The 17,977-nt window shown below is 54.2% G+C and overlaps 8 protein-coding genes across 8 annotated transcripts; 5 read left to right on the top strand and 3 right to left on the bottom strand.

Annotated features, from left to right (window-relative positions):
• Positions 1 to 25: 25 nt before the first annotated feature.
• N7474_006020 (uncharacterized protein) lies at positions 26 to 1,767 on the bottom strand (the record flags this gene model as incomplete). Its single annotated transcript, XM_057197435.1, has 2 exons — positions 26 to 232; positions 280 to 1,767. The coding sequence occupies 2 exons, from the start codon at positions 1,765 to 1,767 to the stop codon at positions 26 to 28; spliced, it is 1,695 nt and encodes a 564-aa protein (XP_057054831.1).
• Positions 1,768 to 2,379: 612 nt separating this feature from the next.
• Positions 2,380 to 3,576, top strand: N7474_006021 (uncharacterized protein; the record flags this gene model as incomplete). The annotated part of the gene is made up of 1 exon (XM_057197436.1): positions 2,380 to 3,576. The coding sequence occupies one exon, from the start codon at positions 2,380 to 2,382 to the stop codon at positions 3,574 to 3,576; it is 1,197 nt and encodes a 398-aa protein (XP_057054832.1).
• A 350-nt stretch (positions 3,577 to 3,926) lies between these two features.
• On the bottom strand, positions 3,927 to 5,214 carry N7474_006022 (ubiquinol--cytochrome-c reductase catalytic subunit CYT1; the record flags this gene model as incomplete). The annotated part of the gene is made up of 5 exons (XM_057197437.1): positions 3,927 to 4,195; positions 4,251 to 4,648; positions 4,707 to 4,769; positions 4,874 to 5,031; positions 5,143 to 5,214. The coding sequence occupies 5 exons, from the start codon at positions 5,212 to 5,214 to the stop codon at positions 3,927 to 3,929; spliced, it is 960 nt and encodes a 319-aa protein (XP_057054833.1).
• A 998-nt stretch (positions 5,215 to 6,212) lies between these two features.
• N7474_006023 (exocyst complex component Sec10 family protein) lies at positions 6,213 to 8,958 on the top strand (the record flags this gene model as incomplete). Its single annotated transcript, XM_057197438.1, has 3 exons — positions 6,213 to 6,321; positions 6,378 to 8,640; positions 8,688 to 8,958. 3 exons carry the CDS (start codon positions 6,213 to 6,215, stop codon positions 8,956 to 8,958), a joined length of 2,643 nt encoding a protein of 880 aa, XP_057054834.1.
• An 885-nt stretch (positions 8,959 to 9,843) lies between these two features.
• N7474_006024 (putative extracellular SCP domain protein Pry1) lies at positions 9,844 to 10,641 on the top strand (the record flags this gene model as incomplete). Its single annotated transcript, XM_057197439.1, has 2 exons — positions 9,844 to 10,134; positions 10,189 to 10,641. The coding sequence occupies 2 exons, from the start codon at positions 9,844 to 9,846 to the stop codon at positions 10,639 to 10,641; spliced, it is 744 nt and encodes a 247-aa protein (XP_057054835.1).
• Positions 10,642 to 10,879: 238 nt separating this feature from the next.
• On the bottom strand, positions 10,880 to 13,269 carry EifCb (translation initiation factor eIF3 core subunit b; the record flags this gene model as incomplete). Its single annotated transcript, XM_057197440.1, has 4 exons — positions 10,880 to 11,308; positions 11,361 to 12,894; positions 12,945 to 13,137; positions 13,197 to 13,269. 4 exons carry the CDS (start codon positions 13,267 to 13,269, stop codon positions 10,880 to 10,882), a joined length of 2,229 nt encoding a protein of 742 aa, XP_057054836.1.
• A 548-nt stretch (positions 13,270 to 13,817) lies between these two features.
• N7474_006026 (SWIB/MDM2 domain protein) lies at positions 13,818 to 14,877 on the top strand (the record flags this gene model as incomplete). Its single annotated transcript, XM_057197441.1, has 5 exons — positions 13,818 to 13,824; positions 13,906 to 14,042; positions 14,098 to 14,541; positions 14,593 to 14,643; positions 14,692 to 14,877. The coding sequence occupies 5 exons, from the start codon at positions 13,818 to 13,820 to the stop codon at positions 14,875 to 14,877; spliced, it is 825 nt and encodes a 274-aa protein (XP_057054837.1).
• Positions 14,878 to 15,364: 487 nt separating this feature from the next.
• N7474_006027 (E3 ubiquitin-protein ligase HEL2) lies at positions 15,365 to 17,820 on the top strand (the record flags this gene model as incomplete). The annotated part of the gene is made up of 3 exons (XM_057197442.1): positions 15,365 to 15,778; positions 15,838 to 16,076; positions 16,134 to 17,820. The coding sequence occupies 3 exons, from the start codon at positions 15,365 to 15,367 to the stop codon at positions 17,818 to 17,820; spliced, it is 2,340 nt and encodes a 779-aa protein (XP_057054838.1).
• Positions 17,821 to 17,977: the final 157 nt, after the last annotated feature.

The raw sequence follows: 17,977 nt of genomic DNA on the forward strand, positions 1-17,977 counted from the left end.
TAGCGCAGTAAAGATATGGGATACATCACTCTTCCCCCTGCAGCCGCCAGACCAGTCTCATGCACAGTTCGGCCTGTTGCTGCAGCATAGCTGTCACCGACTCGCGGTAAAGGGCCATCCGTGCCTGCTGCGTCCGAAACAGTCGATCCAGCGCCCACAGCGATTCTTCATGATACTCGTCCAGCACGAAGGCAAGGGCCTCTCTCTCCTCTTCCAGTTGGTGGGTAATACACTGGGATAGTTAGTGGTCTGAGAGATCAGAAGATCGTTCCGGCATACCTCATTCGTCTCACGCATGAGTTCAGTCACAACTCTCTGTGACTCTTGTAGAGAAGCCATCCATTCTATCATGTGATCGTACGGCGAGGATTCCTGTTGCGGAAGGGAGGAGGCAGACAGGCTCGCGGCAATCCCTCGTCTGTAATTTGGCATGGGTGTCATTGGTTCTGGTGCAATGGCTGGGACCTTTTCGGGCTCATTGTAGTGGCCATCATCATTCCGAACCGGGCGGCTTGCATTGGGAGGCCATTTCAGGTAGAGAGGAGGTCCGAAGAGCGTGCCCTCGGTCAGTCGCTTCGGGATTTCTTTCTTTCCACAGTCGAGAGGGTAATAGTTTAAGGAAATCTCCCGGTGGAAAGTGCACATCAACTGGGTGGACTGCGATGACTGAAAGTTCCCCCAAGCACCCGTCGTCTCTGCCTCGTTGCTGGGTGGCAGAATGTGTCCTGCTGGGGACGCAAAGTCGATCATTCCAGGATCCTGTCCAAGATACATGTTTTCTTGAGGCAGAAGGCGAGGACTCCCATTCTGATCAACAATGCTGTTCTTCGGCATTGATCTGTGATTTGTTGGGCCCAAGCCTGTCTCTTCAGCAGAAGATTGTGTGGCAAGCAGAGGTCTTTGTGACTCGGGGGTGCTTTCGGAGCTTGGTATGAAATGGTCAGTGTATGCCGTGTAAAAGGGTTCCTGTGATCCATTGCTTTGAAAAGATGTTCTCTGTTGCTGGAAAGCTTTGGGAGTGGCCTCGTGCTCAGTGGTTGACTGGACAGCGGCATAATCAGACGAACTGATCAGTTGGGAATAACCACGAAAGACAGATCCGGTTGGAGATGCCTTGGAGGGAGGCTCGAAGGTATTGTCAGGCTGCTCATTGTTGTCCGATACCATGGAACCATCGGGAATGAATGCACTGTCTTCATCAACCAGCTCTTGAAGGGCGAGGTTCAGCTTCTGTCCCATTTGTTTTCCTCTTCCCGGGGCTTTTTGACCGCGGGACTTCTTTGGCTGGCCATCAATCGGTGCAGTTTGATGCTCACCTGGAGTGTCTACCGTCGCTGTAATGTCCATTGGATCTAACCTTGTAGAAGTTGCACTCGTAGCGATAACAGGGTTCATTGTCAATGACAATTGATGGCTGCTGGAACTTTTTCCCTTCCCTGCCAGCCCTTTGACCTTTCGGCGTTTTTTGTAGGTCATAGTAGCCTTGGATGCACGTTTTCGTTTGTCCTTGGGCTTTGCTTTGGCGTCTTCTGGGACAGGGAATGAGACCGAGGTTGCTTCGTCTCCAATGTCACACTTGGACAGATCATCATGGCTGGACAGCACACTCTCCTCCTGATCCTCTGTTGAGTTCGAAGCTTTCATCTTTTGGCGGACTGGTCTCCTGATCTGAAATGTTGAAATCTGAGACGAGGGCTTGGAGTGCGATGACCCAGCACCACACGGGCCACCCTCTGGCACATCTCGTTCCATCACAGACAGCTTCATGGTGTCAAATCAACTATTGTCAAACAAGATGGGGAGCTGACATGAGGATGGAAGAGCAGAGAGAAGAGGGAGAGACAGGAAGGCAAGTGCGACCAGGTCACCTGGTTTGTCCACCGCCGGAACACTGGACGTGAGGTATACATTGACGAGAAGGAAGGCAAAAGCTCTCTTTTATCACTCTGCCAGTTATTCGAAGCGAAAAATAAGGCGAGCATCAAAATCGAACAGCTTGACAGTATAGTCCCGTCGCATTCGTTCTACTTCTCGGGATTCTTTGGTAGTGTCCATCCAATCGAACGGTGAAACTTGCGCTCCTATCATTTGTAACTACACAGCAGGAATATTGACCATTTAGACATGATAAATACTATAAATATGTATATTATTAATAGTCAGTCCTCGTAGACCCTGACCGGGTTAGTCAGACCGATTATCAAGCACGGATCACGGGCGAATAGATCCCCGACGGGTGAAAGGCGTCCAATTGCCCCGGACAGGCAGACAAGTGAATTTCAGACATAAATGACCTATGGCTAGCACTTTCTGGCTAGCTCCCCGCTCGATATTACCCTTGACTGTCTGCAGTACTTCTGCTGACTGGCCTACACCATCATGACACTCCCCGACGAAGACCCTTCGCAGAACCACTTCAGCGGCACAGAGTCCCTCGACCGACTGCGCTCTCTCTTGCCCGGCCCCCTTGCGAGACCTTCCACTCCTGATGTCGCCTCCCTACCAACAACGACCGTCGCGCGCCAGCGCGCGTCAAGTGTCGCCGCCTCCCTTGATCAGGATGAACATCTTTCCGAGAAGATTGCGGAGCAGCAGGAGCACGGAGCCGACGTGACGGGTCTAGTCGCGGAGAAGGGAACAGTTCTCTACCTGGCTTACGGGTCCAATCTGGCGTCGAAGACATTTCGCGGCGTACGTGGCATCAAGCCGCTGTCACAGATCAATGTGCTCGTGCCTGAACTGCGACTGACCTTCGATCTGCCCGGCATACCATACGCCGAGCCGTGTTTCGCGGGCACCCAGTTCCGTGATCCAGAGGAGGCAGAAGATGAGGCCTGGGATGTACTGGACAATTCCTCCGTGTCCGAGAAGGTCCCGCTCGTGGCCGCCACCGATGCGCATCGGAACCGATGGCACAAGCCTCTCGTCGGCGTCGTCTACGAAGTCACGCTGACTGACTACGCTAAGATTATCGCCACAGAGGGCGGTGGACGAGGCTACCGCGACGTCGTGGTCGACTGCCACGCGTTCCCGGAATCGTACAAACCCGCCGACCCCGTCCCCGAGCATCCAGGGACACCCGCCTTCAAGGTACACACTTTACTCTCACCCGCGGCCGACGAAGAGCGACAGCGCAAGCAATCCGGGATTACCCACACACATGCGCCACAGAACTCCTCTGGTCTAAGCGCGCTCTTCAAATCCGAGCCGCATCTCCGTCCGGATCCCGAGTATGCGCAGCCGTCGGCTCGGTATCTGAATCTGCTTACGACTGGCGCTGCCGAGCACCAGCTTCCTATTGCCTATCAGGCATATCTGGCTCAGATCCGGCCGTATCGAATCACTTCCACGCGGCAGAAGATCGGGAAGGTTGTATTCCTTGCTATGTGGGGACCCCCGGTTCTGGCGATTTTGGCATTGTCCAAGTTGTTTGCCGGGCCTGACGGGCGCAGTCCGCCGTGGATCGTGACGTTGGCCAATTTGGTGTTTGAGGCTGTGTGGAGGAGTTATGATATGGTTTTTGTCAAGCTGTTTGGGGATGGAGAGAGGACGGTTGAGCCCGATGATACCCTTTGAAAAGCTCATTGTACTATATCATGCTCGCCACTTGTGTATATACACCTTGAAGATATAACTCCAATCTCATGCGATTTACAATCGGCTCCGCTTCTACGGGTCGTAGGCAGAATGTCACAACAAAGGAAATTAATTCAGTGATTCCTCGAGCAAGCAGTTTTCAAAAGACAAAAAGGAATATATCTAAGATACACAGATACAAGGGGGTTCTTGCAGCGTTCTAACAAGACACGGTCAACGACCATAGATGAACACAACAGATCAGTCAGGCAAGACAGGCCAGGAGCAGTGTCGGTCTGCCCCCGTCACACCTCATCTTTCCCACTCATAAAAGTCGTGCGGCGACACATTCAGCGGCGGGGCCGGATCGGGGGGCTGTACACGATCTTTCGCGACTTGATCGGCGACCACTTGTAGCGCTTGACCCAGACACTGATCGCGAACAGACCGGTCAGGAGAGTGATGGCCTTGACACCCATCTTCTTGCGGTCGTCCATCTCGGGCTCGGCGGACCAGTTCAGGAACTCGACGACGTCCTTGGCCATCTGGGAAGTGGTGGCGGGAGTGCCGTCCTCGTACTCAACAACACCATCGAACAGGACACGGGCCATAGCAATACCTGCAGACCCAATTAGCTTGGTGGTTTGACATGACATCCCCAAACCACTACATACCGGTACCAGGGAAGTAAGGGTTGAAGTTCATGCCCGCAGCGACGCTGGCACCCGCGGGGGGCTCATCGGGGTAGCCTGTCAGCAGGCTGAACACGTAGTTGCAGCCACCGTGACGGCCCTTGATGATCAAGCTGAGATCCGGGGGCAGAGCACCACCGTTGGCGGCACGAGCAGCCTCGTCGTTCTTGTAAGGGGGGGGGATGTAGTCCGACAGCTTTCCGGGTCGCTTCTCGAGCTCGCCCTCGTCGTTGGGCTCGGTGTCGTACTCGTTCTCTTCGGCCATGGCCTTCATCTCATCGACGGTGTGCATGACACCAACGAACGAGCGCCACGGGACACGGGTCAGGGAGTGGCAGCTAGCGCAGACTTCGCGGTAAACCTGGAAACCACGGCGGAGGCTTTTGGGGGCTGTTAGTGTCCACCGGTCGCGAAGGCATGAGACAAAAAAATACTTACGCAGCATGGTCGAAGGTCTTGTTGAAGCGCTCATGCACCCAGGGGTACTGGGCGGGGTGCAATCTGAAAGAAAATCGCAAGTTAGTCCAACTACTCGTTGATCGCACAATCCTCGGTTCGGCGTCACGGGGCGACCCGGGTAGTCCACCACGAGGGAATTCACTCACCCCTCCTCGGCAGGGGTCATGGCGAAAGCCTCCTGGCCATAGAGATGGTAGTACCACGCGGCAGAACCGGCAGCCGCGGCCGTTGCGAGGGACGCAGTGATTGTGAGGTAGAAGGGGGAGCTGGCGGATTCGGCACCGGCGGCGGTGGAAGAGGCACGCTATCGGGTATGTCAGTCAATGGCTGAAAAATCAATGGTTCCCGAGCTGGGCCAGCGATTGCCCTCTCTGTCGGAACTCAATGGATGGATTGGAGTGTGGACGAGGCGTACCGTGGCCGTCTTGCCGAGCGACTGGCGTGCGATGGCCCGGGAGGGCACGCGCAGGGCGGAACGTGCCAGCATGGCGAAATCGAACCCTCCGATCAATATGAATGGATGGGAGCGCAGCGGCGAAGCAGAGAGGGAGGGTGGTGGGGGGGGAGAGGAGAAGGGCGTGGTGAGGGAAGAAGCAGTAGCGGAAGAGAAGAAGTGGAAGAGTCTTAGGTTAGGGGATTACGTACACGCTCATTGGCTGCTGCTCAACCCCGACCCGGTGAAAACCGCGAATAATTCTCGGGAGACTCGACATAGTAGTCTATTGTTTTCAATAAAGAACAAGGAGCGAGGAATTGAGGAATTCATTCTGTCCAGATTTTAAAGGAGCTAATCTTTGGATCGCTGGATATTTTTTTGGGAGTAGTTGAACATTGGAAGTAGGAGGTAAGCATTCTTGGTAGACCCTAAAATTACCCGATGATGATGCCTCGCCGGTTGTGAATCTGATACAGATTGACGTAGGTATTTCCAGGGGTTTGATACCTAGTAGACGGATCTTAGGAGTAGATAGTGTTGTGAATATTGTTTGGTGTGCAACTATATATTTGGTGAGAGGTCAAGCACACTAACTATAAGAACCAAACCCACAACATTTATGTTCTACTTCACCAACTTGGTGGCATAGGGATGATCTTTTCCAGTAATAAGATTCAATCATCTACACATATTTCTTTCAAACGAACTACGTATATCTGACCCTGTTTCCCCCTCCCCCCAAATTCTGCCGACGGCGGTGAGCACACCACCACTGATCTGTGCCGATCGTGGAATGTGTCTCCGATTGCAGAACAAAAAAAAGAGTGCTACGCCCTGGGTGCTCATGATGCGACCCTGAGTTGGCTTGTTTCAATGGTTTGTCTATGAGCCACTGTGTCATTCTCGGCATTCTCTTCTGCCCCAAACCTGCCCCGCCTCACAACAACTCCAGAGATTTGGTGTCGAAACCCTCCAGAAACAGCTGTGGCCTAAGGCTGGCCACCTGAGGTCATTTCTCGCATTTTCGATGAATATTTCAAGATCACAAGATGTCAAATCCGAGGAAAGGCTCAAGGCCCGCCACTCCGCGTCGAGATGTGTTGGCCTCGCTGCGGATGGCGTCTATGGAAGTGAACGCCAAAGCGTCTCTTCCAGCAGGTGCGTGCAATAAGGAAAAGCTCCTCCTCGCGACAAGCCTGACTGACAGCTAGCAGAGATCATAGCGTTGATTTTCGAGCACCTGGGCCCCGTCGATCTCGTCCGCGCCGCGCGATGTTCCAAGCTTATGCACGAAATGGCCTACGATGACACGCGGTGGGTACAGCGATTGAAGCGAATAGGCTGTTGGGATGAAACCGAAGCGCGAAAACATAACGAGAAGATTTACGAAACGATCGCCAACCTGGAAACTGCAGAACAAGAAGGGATTAAGGCGAGCGAGGACGGTGCCCTTCCTACAATATCCATCGAACAGAATCTTGCCGATGGATTCGACAAGATAGACCTGGTCAACACGGCTCCCCAGTCAGACATACTCGCGCCCGTGGATGACCCCATACTGGGCGTGCTGAAGCAAGCCAAGTCTATCCGAGGCGAGGCACGGCAGGAATACGGCAAGATCCACGCTGCATTGGCACCATTCTATGACGATATTGGACGAACAGGGCCATCATTCGATAATCTGGTTTTCACGAAGTATAAAGATCCGGAATCTCAAGCGCAGTTATTATCGCAACTGCGGGCATTTGCGAAATGTGACATGGCAGAAGGATGGAAAGAGCGGACAGATCAATTAGAGACGACGGTGTCAATGTTTGAGACTGCCGCGCTGAATGAATTCCGGAAAGGATACGAAAATGACGACATTGATGGCACGATGCGGAAATACGCCCATATACTGTGGACGCTGAATGGCGGCAAGTCGGCCGTCGAACTTTTCATTCATCACAACCATCTGATGACACAAAAGGCTGAACTGGGGAGGGTTGCTGACTGCATCGATGAGTCGACTGGTAATGTGAAGTTGCAACATACCCAGGCCTTCTTTACCCGCCTGAGCGTTGCCTACAACGAGCAAGTCTCGATTATGAATCGGGCTTTCCCTCGAGATATGAATGTGACGTCTCCTTTTATGGAGAAAGTTGGCCAGGACGTGTTGTATCCCTTTCTGACCGCCATATTTGACGAGCTGCACCGCAGCAATATGGAATCGTATCTCACCGCCGTCTCGGTGACCTTTGTCCAGTGCATGAACCTATCAGAAGCCCTATTACCCTCCCGAAGCTCTGGAGACAAATTTGACGAGTATCTGGACAAGGTGATCACGAAAATTTTTGAACCGCACATCGATCTGTATTTGGCAGAAGAGCTGAACTTCTTCCGGAAGGCATCCGAGGCCGCGGTGGTTGACTGGGACCGACAGCTGTCTGAACAGGCCGCTTCTACGGAATCATACTTGATGTCCAACATCAATCGACAGGCAGATAAGCGGGACTTCCTGACCTCGTTCAAGAAAGTCATCATGATGCCCGTGAATATTCTGCCCAGTTTTTCCGGCAAAGCACCCGAAGAACCCAAATCAGGTTCAGACACGAATGGACGCAATTCCCCAGCAATCAAGAGTGCTAACCGATTTTCGACCATTTCATCACCAGCTCCGGTGCCCATGGAGGAGGCCCCGACCAACGAACTGGCCGCCAAAGCCGCAATCATGAAATCGAAGATGGAAGGCATTCGGTCACTGTTCAGCATTGAAATAGCTCTGAGTCTTGTCCACTCTGCAAAGACGAGCCTGGAGAGAGCGGCCCAGTTTGTGCGACTAGGTGGAGAGACTGGCAGGGCCGCGAAGCAGCAGTGCGAGGCGATTTTTGTATCATTACTCCGAATCCTGGGGCACCAACATGTTATCGTTGGGTTCGACAAGGCCGTCGATCATCTTTCCAACTACCGACCACGCGAGCACGAAGAGCGCGACCAGTCTGGGGTCGAGCCTCTCGTGACCTTCTTGGAGCTGGTTAATGTCGGCGATCTAATCTTGCAGATGATGGACGTGTTCTACGAGCAGGAACTCATCGGCACAAGACTGACGGACCGAAATGACTTCGTCGATCCCGCTGTGAAGGAGAAGAAGAAATTCGAGCAGATGCTCGACGAGCGGGTAGCAGCCGGTCTGAACAAGGGTATTGATGTCCTCATGGAAGAGGTAGACTATATCCTTGCAACGCGGCAGCTGGCCACTGATTTCAACCCGGGAGTTTCGGCAGATCCACACCGACAGACAATGGACGTGGGCGTCAGCGAAGCAGCCGCGGCTGTGGTTGACGTGGCGGCCTCGCACACACAGATGCTGGTGGGAAGCACTGACAAGAGCACGCTGGACGTTTTCAACCAAGAGGTGGGACTGCGACTTTTCACAGCATTGTGCAAGCATCTCAAGCGACAGCGGATCAGTGTCGAGGGATCCCTGAAGCTGATAAGGTATGTCAAACCCCTCTTTCTTTTGATTCGTTACTAATTAGCCACAGTGACATGAACCACTACTTCAAATTTATACAGACGCTGAAGAACAACGAGCTCCTCCTCTACTTCAAGGCCTTCCGCGAGCTGGCCCAGATTTACTTGATCGACCCGTCGGACGCCAAAGAGCTGGCAACGCTCATCGCTGACGCGGAGCGATTCCAAGGCATCTGGCGCGTGGAGGAGGTGTACGGCTTTGCCGAACGGCGCGCCGACTGGTATCAGGTGAAACGTGATGTGGAACGGGCTATGTATGGTATTGGGTGCGGCGTGATGTAGATATTCTCCTCAGTATCTAGATTTGCATAGCGATATTTACATACAATCATGCATTTATGGGTCATGACAGGCAGGCACATTGACTACGAACCCGATTTTCAACTTGATTACCATTTTAAGCAATCGCTATGCCAAATCCCACTGACTGCGAGCCCAGATCTGGACAATTTGCCGCCAGCATGCAACAGTAGATCCGTTGGCCTCCAATCTGTTCATTTTTCAGTGCAGCCGCTAGCCCTAACTGCATCGCCCATTTTCCAACACCCTACAGATCTCAATTTTCCTCTTTCATTTATGCACTATATCTTTCAAATTAATCAATTCATGTCAAATAATTTCAGAAGTCTATACCCAATCCGGCGCACGAGGTGGTGCGCCGGATGCTACCATCCAACCAGTCTGACGTCAACAGCGGCTGCTGGAACACGATGAAACGCTTGCCCTGAGACCCCGCGAGATTCCCCCTGACGATAGGCGTAGAAAGCACGATTCAGGAAAAAGCATTGGCTCTGTTTCGATTGAGGATGGGAAATTCAGGCCATCTTTGGTTTTAGTTTCTAGTCCTGGGCTGGACCCGGGTGGTGTCTGAATGTCACGACGATACGATGGCTCATACACTTCCCGCAGACTTTGTTCCTTGGATCCGGATAAAAGAGTATGACACCTTCTCCAGGTACTGTGCTGCCCTGACATCCGGCTACGTCTATTACCTACATCATTGCCCGCTGCTCGTACAGTCGTTTTGATTTTTCTCTATCCTAGTACAATAGAGACCAATTCATTCACGATCTGAAAAAGAAAACACTGCATACTTCAATTCAGAAAATGTGGTGATATTCATACAACATCTTCAATACTCCAGTATACATGCATATACCAGGCGTGATGGCCACCAGTAGCCTAGTCTCATGGCACTGTCTTCTTTTGATCATCTGCATTGTTATTGTGTCCGCCGCCGAGGTCAAGGTGGTAACAGACGAAACCACCGCTACCGTGATCGCCATGCCCACCTCACCACATCCACCTTCTTATACCTCGGAAACCGACTTCAAATCCGCTGTTCTGCAAGCGAGTAATGGCTATAGGACGGTCCACGACGCAAGCCCACTATCATGGAACGAGGAGCTGGCGAAATATGCGAAGAACTGGGCCGAGAAGTGTATCTGGGAACACTCGGTAGGCATTCTTCGTTTCTTAATATCATGAATTTATGAACTGACTATTGAGTAGGGTGGCCCCTATGGCGAGAACCTTGCATTCGGGTACGCCAATGCCTCCTCCGCTGTGGATGCATGGGGGAACGAGGGCGCCGACTATAACTTCGAAAAGCCCACCGGCTTCACGGAGAAGACGGGCCATTTTACGCAGTTGGTGTGGCGGTCTACGACGGAGGTTGGTTGTGCGGCCATTGACTGCGGCTATACGGATGAATCTAGCCAGAGTCGACGAGGACTTTTTCTGAATGATCGAGCTGCGGATGGGACTTCTCACGCCCAGGGATGGTATGTTGTGTGCGAATATCAACCAGGAGGCAACGTCGTTGGCGAACACAATGAGTTCTTTAGGAAGAATGTTCGCGCGGCAAACTCTTCTATGACCACCACCAGCCCCGGCACGCGGCCGACGGTCGTGGCCCTGCTGTTGTTGGGGACGGTGGGAATCGGGTTTGGATTATATGGATGAGTTTGGATCACGGTGTCTACGAGGAGAAGAATAGAGATAGAATGGACAGTTTGCCGCCAGGTTGCAACAGTAGATTCGTAGGCATATCTCATGCTATCCACATTGCACATCAAAGAATCATCATCGCGCACACAAGCTCCATCTAATGGTTTTGAGGGCGTCCCGTATATCGCCGAGGGGACCAACAGACAAAGACGAAAACAAAAGAAAAACATTATATGCGAAGGAAACAATTTCATCAGAGAACGACCTCCTCGGTCTCCTCGATGATCTCCTCCACCAACTCCTCGACCACCGTCTCGCCCTCGTCCGCGCCGGCGGGAGGTGCATCCAGAGCATTCTTGGGCGAGTCGGCGTCCTCGGGCAAACCGAGGACCTCCTTCTCCTCGGCGATGAGCTCCTTCTCGCGCTGGATCCAGGCTATCCACTCGTTGAGCACGCGCTTGCGTGTCTCCACCACGGCGGTGTTGGCAATGTCCACGGCGTACTTGTCCTCCTCCTCGAACTCCTTCGAGTAGTCGCGCAGGTTCTTGCGCACCTGCTTCTGCTCCTCCTTGCTGAGCAGAGTAGCGGGGCGTGGGCGCCAGCTGAACTGCTTGAACTTTTCCGTGGGGTTCTCTGACAGGGTGGTGCCGGAGAAGGTGTGCAGGTTCCAGCCATTTTCCATCTAGTATCCCAAGTTAGTAACAGAAGTAGACAGGAAAAACACGAGGACTTACCGAGTGAGTCCACACACTGGCACTGCTGACCACGTACCGGCCAGTGGGATCCCAGTCAATGTCGGTCACACCGTAGTGCTCGGCCGTCTTCATCAGCTGGAGGTTGGCCGCCAGATCCTTCTCAGCCTCAACCTTCTCGCCCTCAAAGTCCATATCCCAGAAGTCCATGTCGAAGCTGGATTGCGAGTGCACGGTTGCCACCACGACAAACCGGCCCTTTGGCGACCAGTAGATGCCGTTGCTGGTCTTCTTCTCGACCGTCCGAACCAGCTTGAAGTTGCCGGCTGTGCTGCCCTTCTTCTCCGTAGCAAAGAAAGACACGGCCGTCTTGGGGGGGGCGGCGGATCCGGTCGCGGCCTCGCCCGTGGTGATGAGAACGAATCGCGAGCCGTTGGGCTCCCAAGCAAAGTTGATCACTGTGTCCTTGAGGCTGTCAACCACCTCCACCGGAACGCCCTTCTCCTTCACCCGGAAAATTTCCAGGTTGGTTGCCATCGACTTCTTGGACTTGGAGTGACGGTCGACCTTAACGCAGACGTAGGCACCTTGCGATTGCCAGTGCAGCTTGACATCAGACACATTGAACAGGTTTCGCGTCCGCACAATCTCTTTCGTTGGCACGGTCATCATCGCCACACGAGCCGGGTTGCTGCCGATTTCGGGAGTCCAGAAGCAGAGAAGCTGCTCGTATTGTTTTATTCCTTCCCGGGTGACCGTGGCCGGAGACCACTCAAAGTCATTCACGCCCTCAATCTTCACCGAGGTCTTACCCAGCAGGTTCATCCGGGGTAGCTCGTAGATGGAGAGCGACTGGCCCTGGAGCATGCGCGCCACGTACTTCTCATCCGGAGACCACTTGAATGCGGGCCATTGAACCTTCTTCTTAGGCTGCATCTCGCCCTCGGGGATAGGGCCTGCGGTTAGGTCGTGCGAGACAAAAGACCGGAGAGGCTTGCCCGACTCGATATCCCAAACGATGATGTTCTTTCCATCCTCCTCATAGGTCAGGACCGGCTGGCCCTCCTCCACCTGGATTGGCCGCGACGACCAGGTTGTAATGTATCCCTCAAGCGGCGAAAATTCAATCAGCTGCACAAACGGATGGGGGAATTGTTTTTGTTTCGAGAAGGACGGGCCGCCCCAGAGCTGCACACCCTGCGGGTGGACGGAAGCGAGGTATGTACCCTTGGGGGACCATTGCACGAAAAGTTGTGTCCAGTGAGCGCGGTCAACGACGTTTTCCGGCGGGTTGCTCTTGTTGTTCCAGAACACGCCCACCTTGTCGCCCCGGTAGAGGGCGAACTGATCGCGGGCGTTGGCATCACCCATCCACGAGCGCAGGTGCTCCTTCTCCTTGAACGGCTCGACCTCGGGCGCCTTGTATTCCTCCTCCACGCGGCCCTCGCGACCGTAGCGCTCGATATCCATCAACTTGTTCACCTGCAGGGTGTGCTTCTTGTCGAGAGGGGTGCCGTGCAGCTGCTTGACGGCGGCGACAGCCTGTTCGGGTGTTTCGTACTCGACAAAGGCGAACCTGTAAACCGATTAAAAACTGTATTTGCCAACCCGGACCACTTCACGCACCCTTCGGACATGCCCTTGTCGGTAAGCGGCATGAAAACCGCATCTTCGGAGGTGTGGCCCACGGCATTGAGTTTTCTCAAAAGGAACTTGACCAGTTTCTGCTTGCTGTCGGCGGGCACGACGGGGAGCCCGTCGATGACGATGAATGTGTCCAGGCCCTCCTCGAGTTTGACTTCATACTGCGCCTTGAGATCTGGGTGGGTGTTAGATAGAGGGGCCCTTTTGAGAACAAAGAAAATCCATCGCACGCACCGGAGAAGTCAACCTCTTCCTCCTCCTCCTCATGGAGGTCCTGCTCGGACAAAGTATCGAAGCTGGGCGCCATATTGGGTGTGAATCCGACTGGCGAGGGTGCTGGGACACAGAGGGATGTGGAAAAACTGCCTCTCGGTCTTTGATCGAAAATAATCCACAATCCGCCGCGCCTTTCTTTTGTGCGCGCTGACTAACCACAAAGCCCAGTCACATGATCAGTCGCGCTGACTCAGCTTCTTCCCCAGCTTCCCGGATCGGAGCCAGCCAGCCAGTGTTCAGCAAAGCGTGCGAGTCCCTGCGTGCTTTTCCTGAGAAGAATCGAGCCGCTGGTCTGTCTGCTGGGTGTTTGTGGTGTCGGCGCATTGTGTGTGTTTCTCTCTGCTCTTCGATCTCTTATCTCTGCTCGGTCACATCTTCCGTGCCAATGCCCCGCCGGTCCTAAGCGCCAGTGCGACCTTTGGTATAGTTACCTCTCTCTACCTCACCTGACGCCTCCCCCGACACTCTTCGCACGCCTTCCTTCCCCGCGCACCCAGCATTGGGCAACCGCCTTGCCCCAACTGCAATTGCGTTTTTGGTCTTGGTCGCCAGGGATTCTGCACCTGCTTCCCAGCCAAGATGTCGCGTAAGTCTCCCCATTGTCATCCCGGCGCCAACTGCCGAGGCTATTCAGTTTCCTAAACTGACCGCGGGCCTTGCATCACAGTCTCATCCGACAAGCGTGCTCGGTACACCGAGATCATCGACTCGATCCTCGCCAAAAGTGACCTCAACACCATCTCCGAGAAACGGATTCGCAAAGGTCTCCAGGATGTCATTGGTTATGATCTCACTCCGCAGAAGGTACATCTCTGTCCAACTAGGAGCGTATTGACAGGGCTTACATTTGTCCGTACAGACTGAGATCAAGCAGCTCATCATGGAGCGGTTCGATATTGTCGCTGAACGAAATGGCGTTGCGGCGTCATCCGAGGAAGCTCCCACCTCCAATGGTGTCGGAGATGGCGATTCGGTCTCGGCTGCGGTTCCCTCTCCTCCCCCGTCGTCCTCACCGGTGAAACGCGATCCTGATAGCGACGAAGGGTCGGAGCCGACCAGAGGCGCACCGCCCACCAAAAAGCGGAAGCCCGATGTCGACGCGGACGCCTTGTTCGCAGCCAAGCTGCAGGCGGAGGAGAATCTGCGCGCACGACCTACGAGAGGGGGTGGCCCACGACGGACAGCTCCCACTAAGAAGCGGAGCAAGGCCAAGACTGCGAAACGGATCAAGGCTGAAGATGATTCCGATATCGAGTCGGGCTCGGACACCAAGAAGGAGGTCAACCGGACCGGCGGGTTCCATGTGAGCTTGATACCCCGTTCGTATCCCCAGATCTGACTGACCACCTTCTAGAAACCGCTCAATCTTTCGCCGCCCCTGTCCGCATTGCTTGGCGAGGTCACGGTACGTTTTCCTGGACTGAATTCACGGTGCATGCTAATTTATGAATAGCTGTCTCGACCTCAGACGGTGAAGAAGGTCTGGCAGTACATCCGTGACCACGACCTGCAGGACCCCAGCGATCGCCGACAGATCCGCTGTGACGATGCCATGCGCGCCGTCTTCAAACAGGACCGGGTCCACATGTTCACCATGACCAAGATCCTGAACCAGAACTTGTACAACCCGGACGAATAGTCTGCGCTTCTGGAATTGCCTCTTAACGAATTTCCTGTTCTTCCCCCTTTTTGGTTTTCTTTTTTTTTTTTTTGCAATGCATGGGGATGCCGGCGCGATTTCTTTACATCATCAGCTACCCGACTCCGTCTCCTTCTGGCACGCGTGCTGCTCCCGTTGGACCGTATAGTTGCTACGTACTGATTTTTGATGTGTTTTTTTTTTCTGCTCTCCAGCGGGAGTTGGTGCAGTGTTCCAGTGACGACTGATCATTTTGAGATCAATAGGACTATTTTCGAAGACCTTGAATTTGGACAATTTTCCCCCTGTCCGTCGTAGTTGGTGGCATAACATGTGAGCTGTTTGTAGATAGTGCACGTTAACTATGGCGGCCTGGGCGGTCAGTAAGCAAGTCCCGCACTCCCAACTTTTTCCCATCCACTCAACTACGCTGTCGCCTTGTGATTCTTTGACATTGGTGCCCCCGCTGCTTCAAACTTGACTTGCAATGGCCGACAACCAGCCTGTTTCGGAGTCAAACAGCCAGCCCCGCGGTGGCCGTCGTCGCGGGCGCGGTGGAGGGGCTTCCTCCGGCCGTGGGGAGCCGCACCGCCAACCCACCGACGCTGCAAGAGGCCCCAAGGCTCGTGGCCGGGGAGGCCAACGCAGTGGTGGACGTGACAAGCAGACTCCGAATACTGGATCCACTACGCCCAATGCACCCTTAGCTACACCTGCAGCTGAAGGAGGAAAGAAGAAGTTCACACCCGCCACAGACGATGCCGATGATGGGGAGGTGTGCTTTATCTGCGCGTCTAGAGTCGAACATACCTCTGTCTCGCCGTGCAATCACCGAACTTGCCATATCTGTGCGCTGAGACTACGGGCACTGTACAAGAACAAAGCTTGTGCTCATTGCCGGGTAGGTTTGCCTTCAGTCCTACACCATGATAGTCACTCTTCTAACTGTTCAATGCGCAGACCGAGTCCAATTTTGTGATTTTCACCGATGATGCTACTAAACGGTACGAAGAGTTCCAACAGAAGGACTTTGCCCGGACAGACAACAACCTCGGCATCGAGTACGAGAACGACGAGATCTTTGAGGACACAGTGCTACTCCTGCGGTACAACTGTCCAGATGAAGACTGTGATGTCGCCTGCCTGGGCTGGCCGGATCTTCATAGACATGTGAAGAATAAACATGGCAAAGTGATGTGGTAAGTCCCAGCTCCTGCCCATCCTTCGGTTCTTCCCTTCTCACCTTTTCACAACAGTGATCTCTGCACTCGCAACAAGAAAGTGTTTACCCACGAGCACGTGCTGTTCACCATGGCAGAGCTGCGCCGGCATGAAAAGCATGGCGATGATGTTCCTGGTGCCCTAGACCAAAGTGGGTTCAAGGGCCACCCTGAGTGTGGTTTCTGCCACCAGCGTTTCTATGGCGATGATGAGCTCTACACCCACTGCCGAGACAAACATGAGCGATGCCACATCTGTGATCGCCACGCCACCAATCGCCAGCAGCAGTACTACATCGACTACAACGCTCTGGAAGGCCACTTCCAAAAGGACCACTTCCTCTGCCTGGACAAGGAGTGCTTGGAGAAAAAGTTTGTGGTTTTCGAGTCCCAGATGGATCTCAAGGCCCACCAACTGGAGGCGCATCCTGATGGTCTCTCCAAGGACGTGCGACGAGATGCTCGAATCGTCGACCTGGCTGAATTTGATCTCCGCAGCCCATACCAGCCACAGCGCCAGCGTCGTGGTGCAGGCCGCGGTCGCGATCCGAACGCGGAGCCTCTTCCAGCTTCCAGCGCGCAGCCACTGAGACGCGACGAGATGGCCTACCAGCGACAGATGGCCATCCAGAGTGCACAGTCCGTTTCCACACGGAGCTTTGGTGGTCAGCTCACGCGCAACGACACCCAAACCGTTCGCGCCCCGGCACGATCAGCTGCTGGCACTCCTGTGCAATCTTCTGCATCCTCGCGTGCTCCCCCACCACCACCGGCAGAGGAATTCGAGAACCTCAGTCTTGCCGCCAACAATGGGCCTGTCAGCTCACAAGACCCGGCGCGGCGTCTGCGCCACACAGCCGTGGTCGAGAGAGCCTCGAACCTCCTGCACAACGATGCCACGAAACTCGCAGAGTTCCGTAGCAGAGTCTCCAGCTACCGCACCTCCTCCATCACCGCAACCGAGCTCATCGATGCCTTCTTCTCTCTCTTCGACACCACCAGCGCCGAACTGGGCAAGCTCATCAAGGAACTGGCTGAAATCTACGAGGACTCGTCCAAGCGAACTAGTCTCCTGCAATCCTGGAACGACTGGCGTGCCATCAATGAAGATTATCCGGCTCTCCCAGGCCCCGGTGGCCTCTTGCCTGGCATGTCCCCTGGTACCGTTAATGGCGGCGGCGCAGGCGGCAGCCGTGTTCTGCGCTTAAAATCATCTACCGCCAAGTCATCCCGCGCCGCCGGCGGCAGAAGTGGTGCTCTCCCTTCCTCTGGCGCTTCCTCATCTATGAACCCATTCCCTCCTCTCTCTGCTACCACCGGTGGGTCTTCTCGTCGCAGTAATGCCGCCTCCGCCACCCCCTGGGCCACTGCCGCTCCTCCCGCCTTCTCGCGCCCATCGCTCGCCAACACCACCAGTCGTTCCTCCCCCAGCGTCCCAACCGCATCAAATCGGGGCCTTGGCTCCTCTGGTGCAGACGCCTTCCCCTCTCTCCCTGCGGCTCCCAAACCCAATGTCATGATGGCCGGTAAGACCCACGGCTATGTTCGCTGGGATGACCGCCGCGGACCTGCCCCGAGTGCATGGGGCTCAGGTGCGAGCTCGGGCGCTGCCTCGCCATCTGAGCAGCCATCTGATTTCGACCTGATCGATGGGCCAGGCGTTGGTGGTGGCAAAAAGGGCAAGAATAAGAAGGGGAAGCAGACATTGTTCCATTTCGGCTGATACCCAACCAATCTACCTACCTATGTTGGCGCAAAGAGTCTGTGATAGATGATACATGACATGGAGACGAGGAATTTCATGGCTGTGCATGATTTACATGTTGAATTTTTTTGGTACTGTAATGTGGACCCTTTACAGATAAAATACACTGCGCATT

This window comes from Penicillium riverlandense, assembly GCF_028828495.1.
Source record: "Penicillium riverlandense strain IBT 135883 chromosome Unknown utg000003l_segment0_segment0, whole genome shotgun sequence".
Lineage (NCBI taxonomy): Eukaryota > Fungi > Ascomycota > Eurotiomycetes > Eurotiales > Aspergillaceae > Penicillium > Penicillium riverlandense.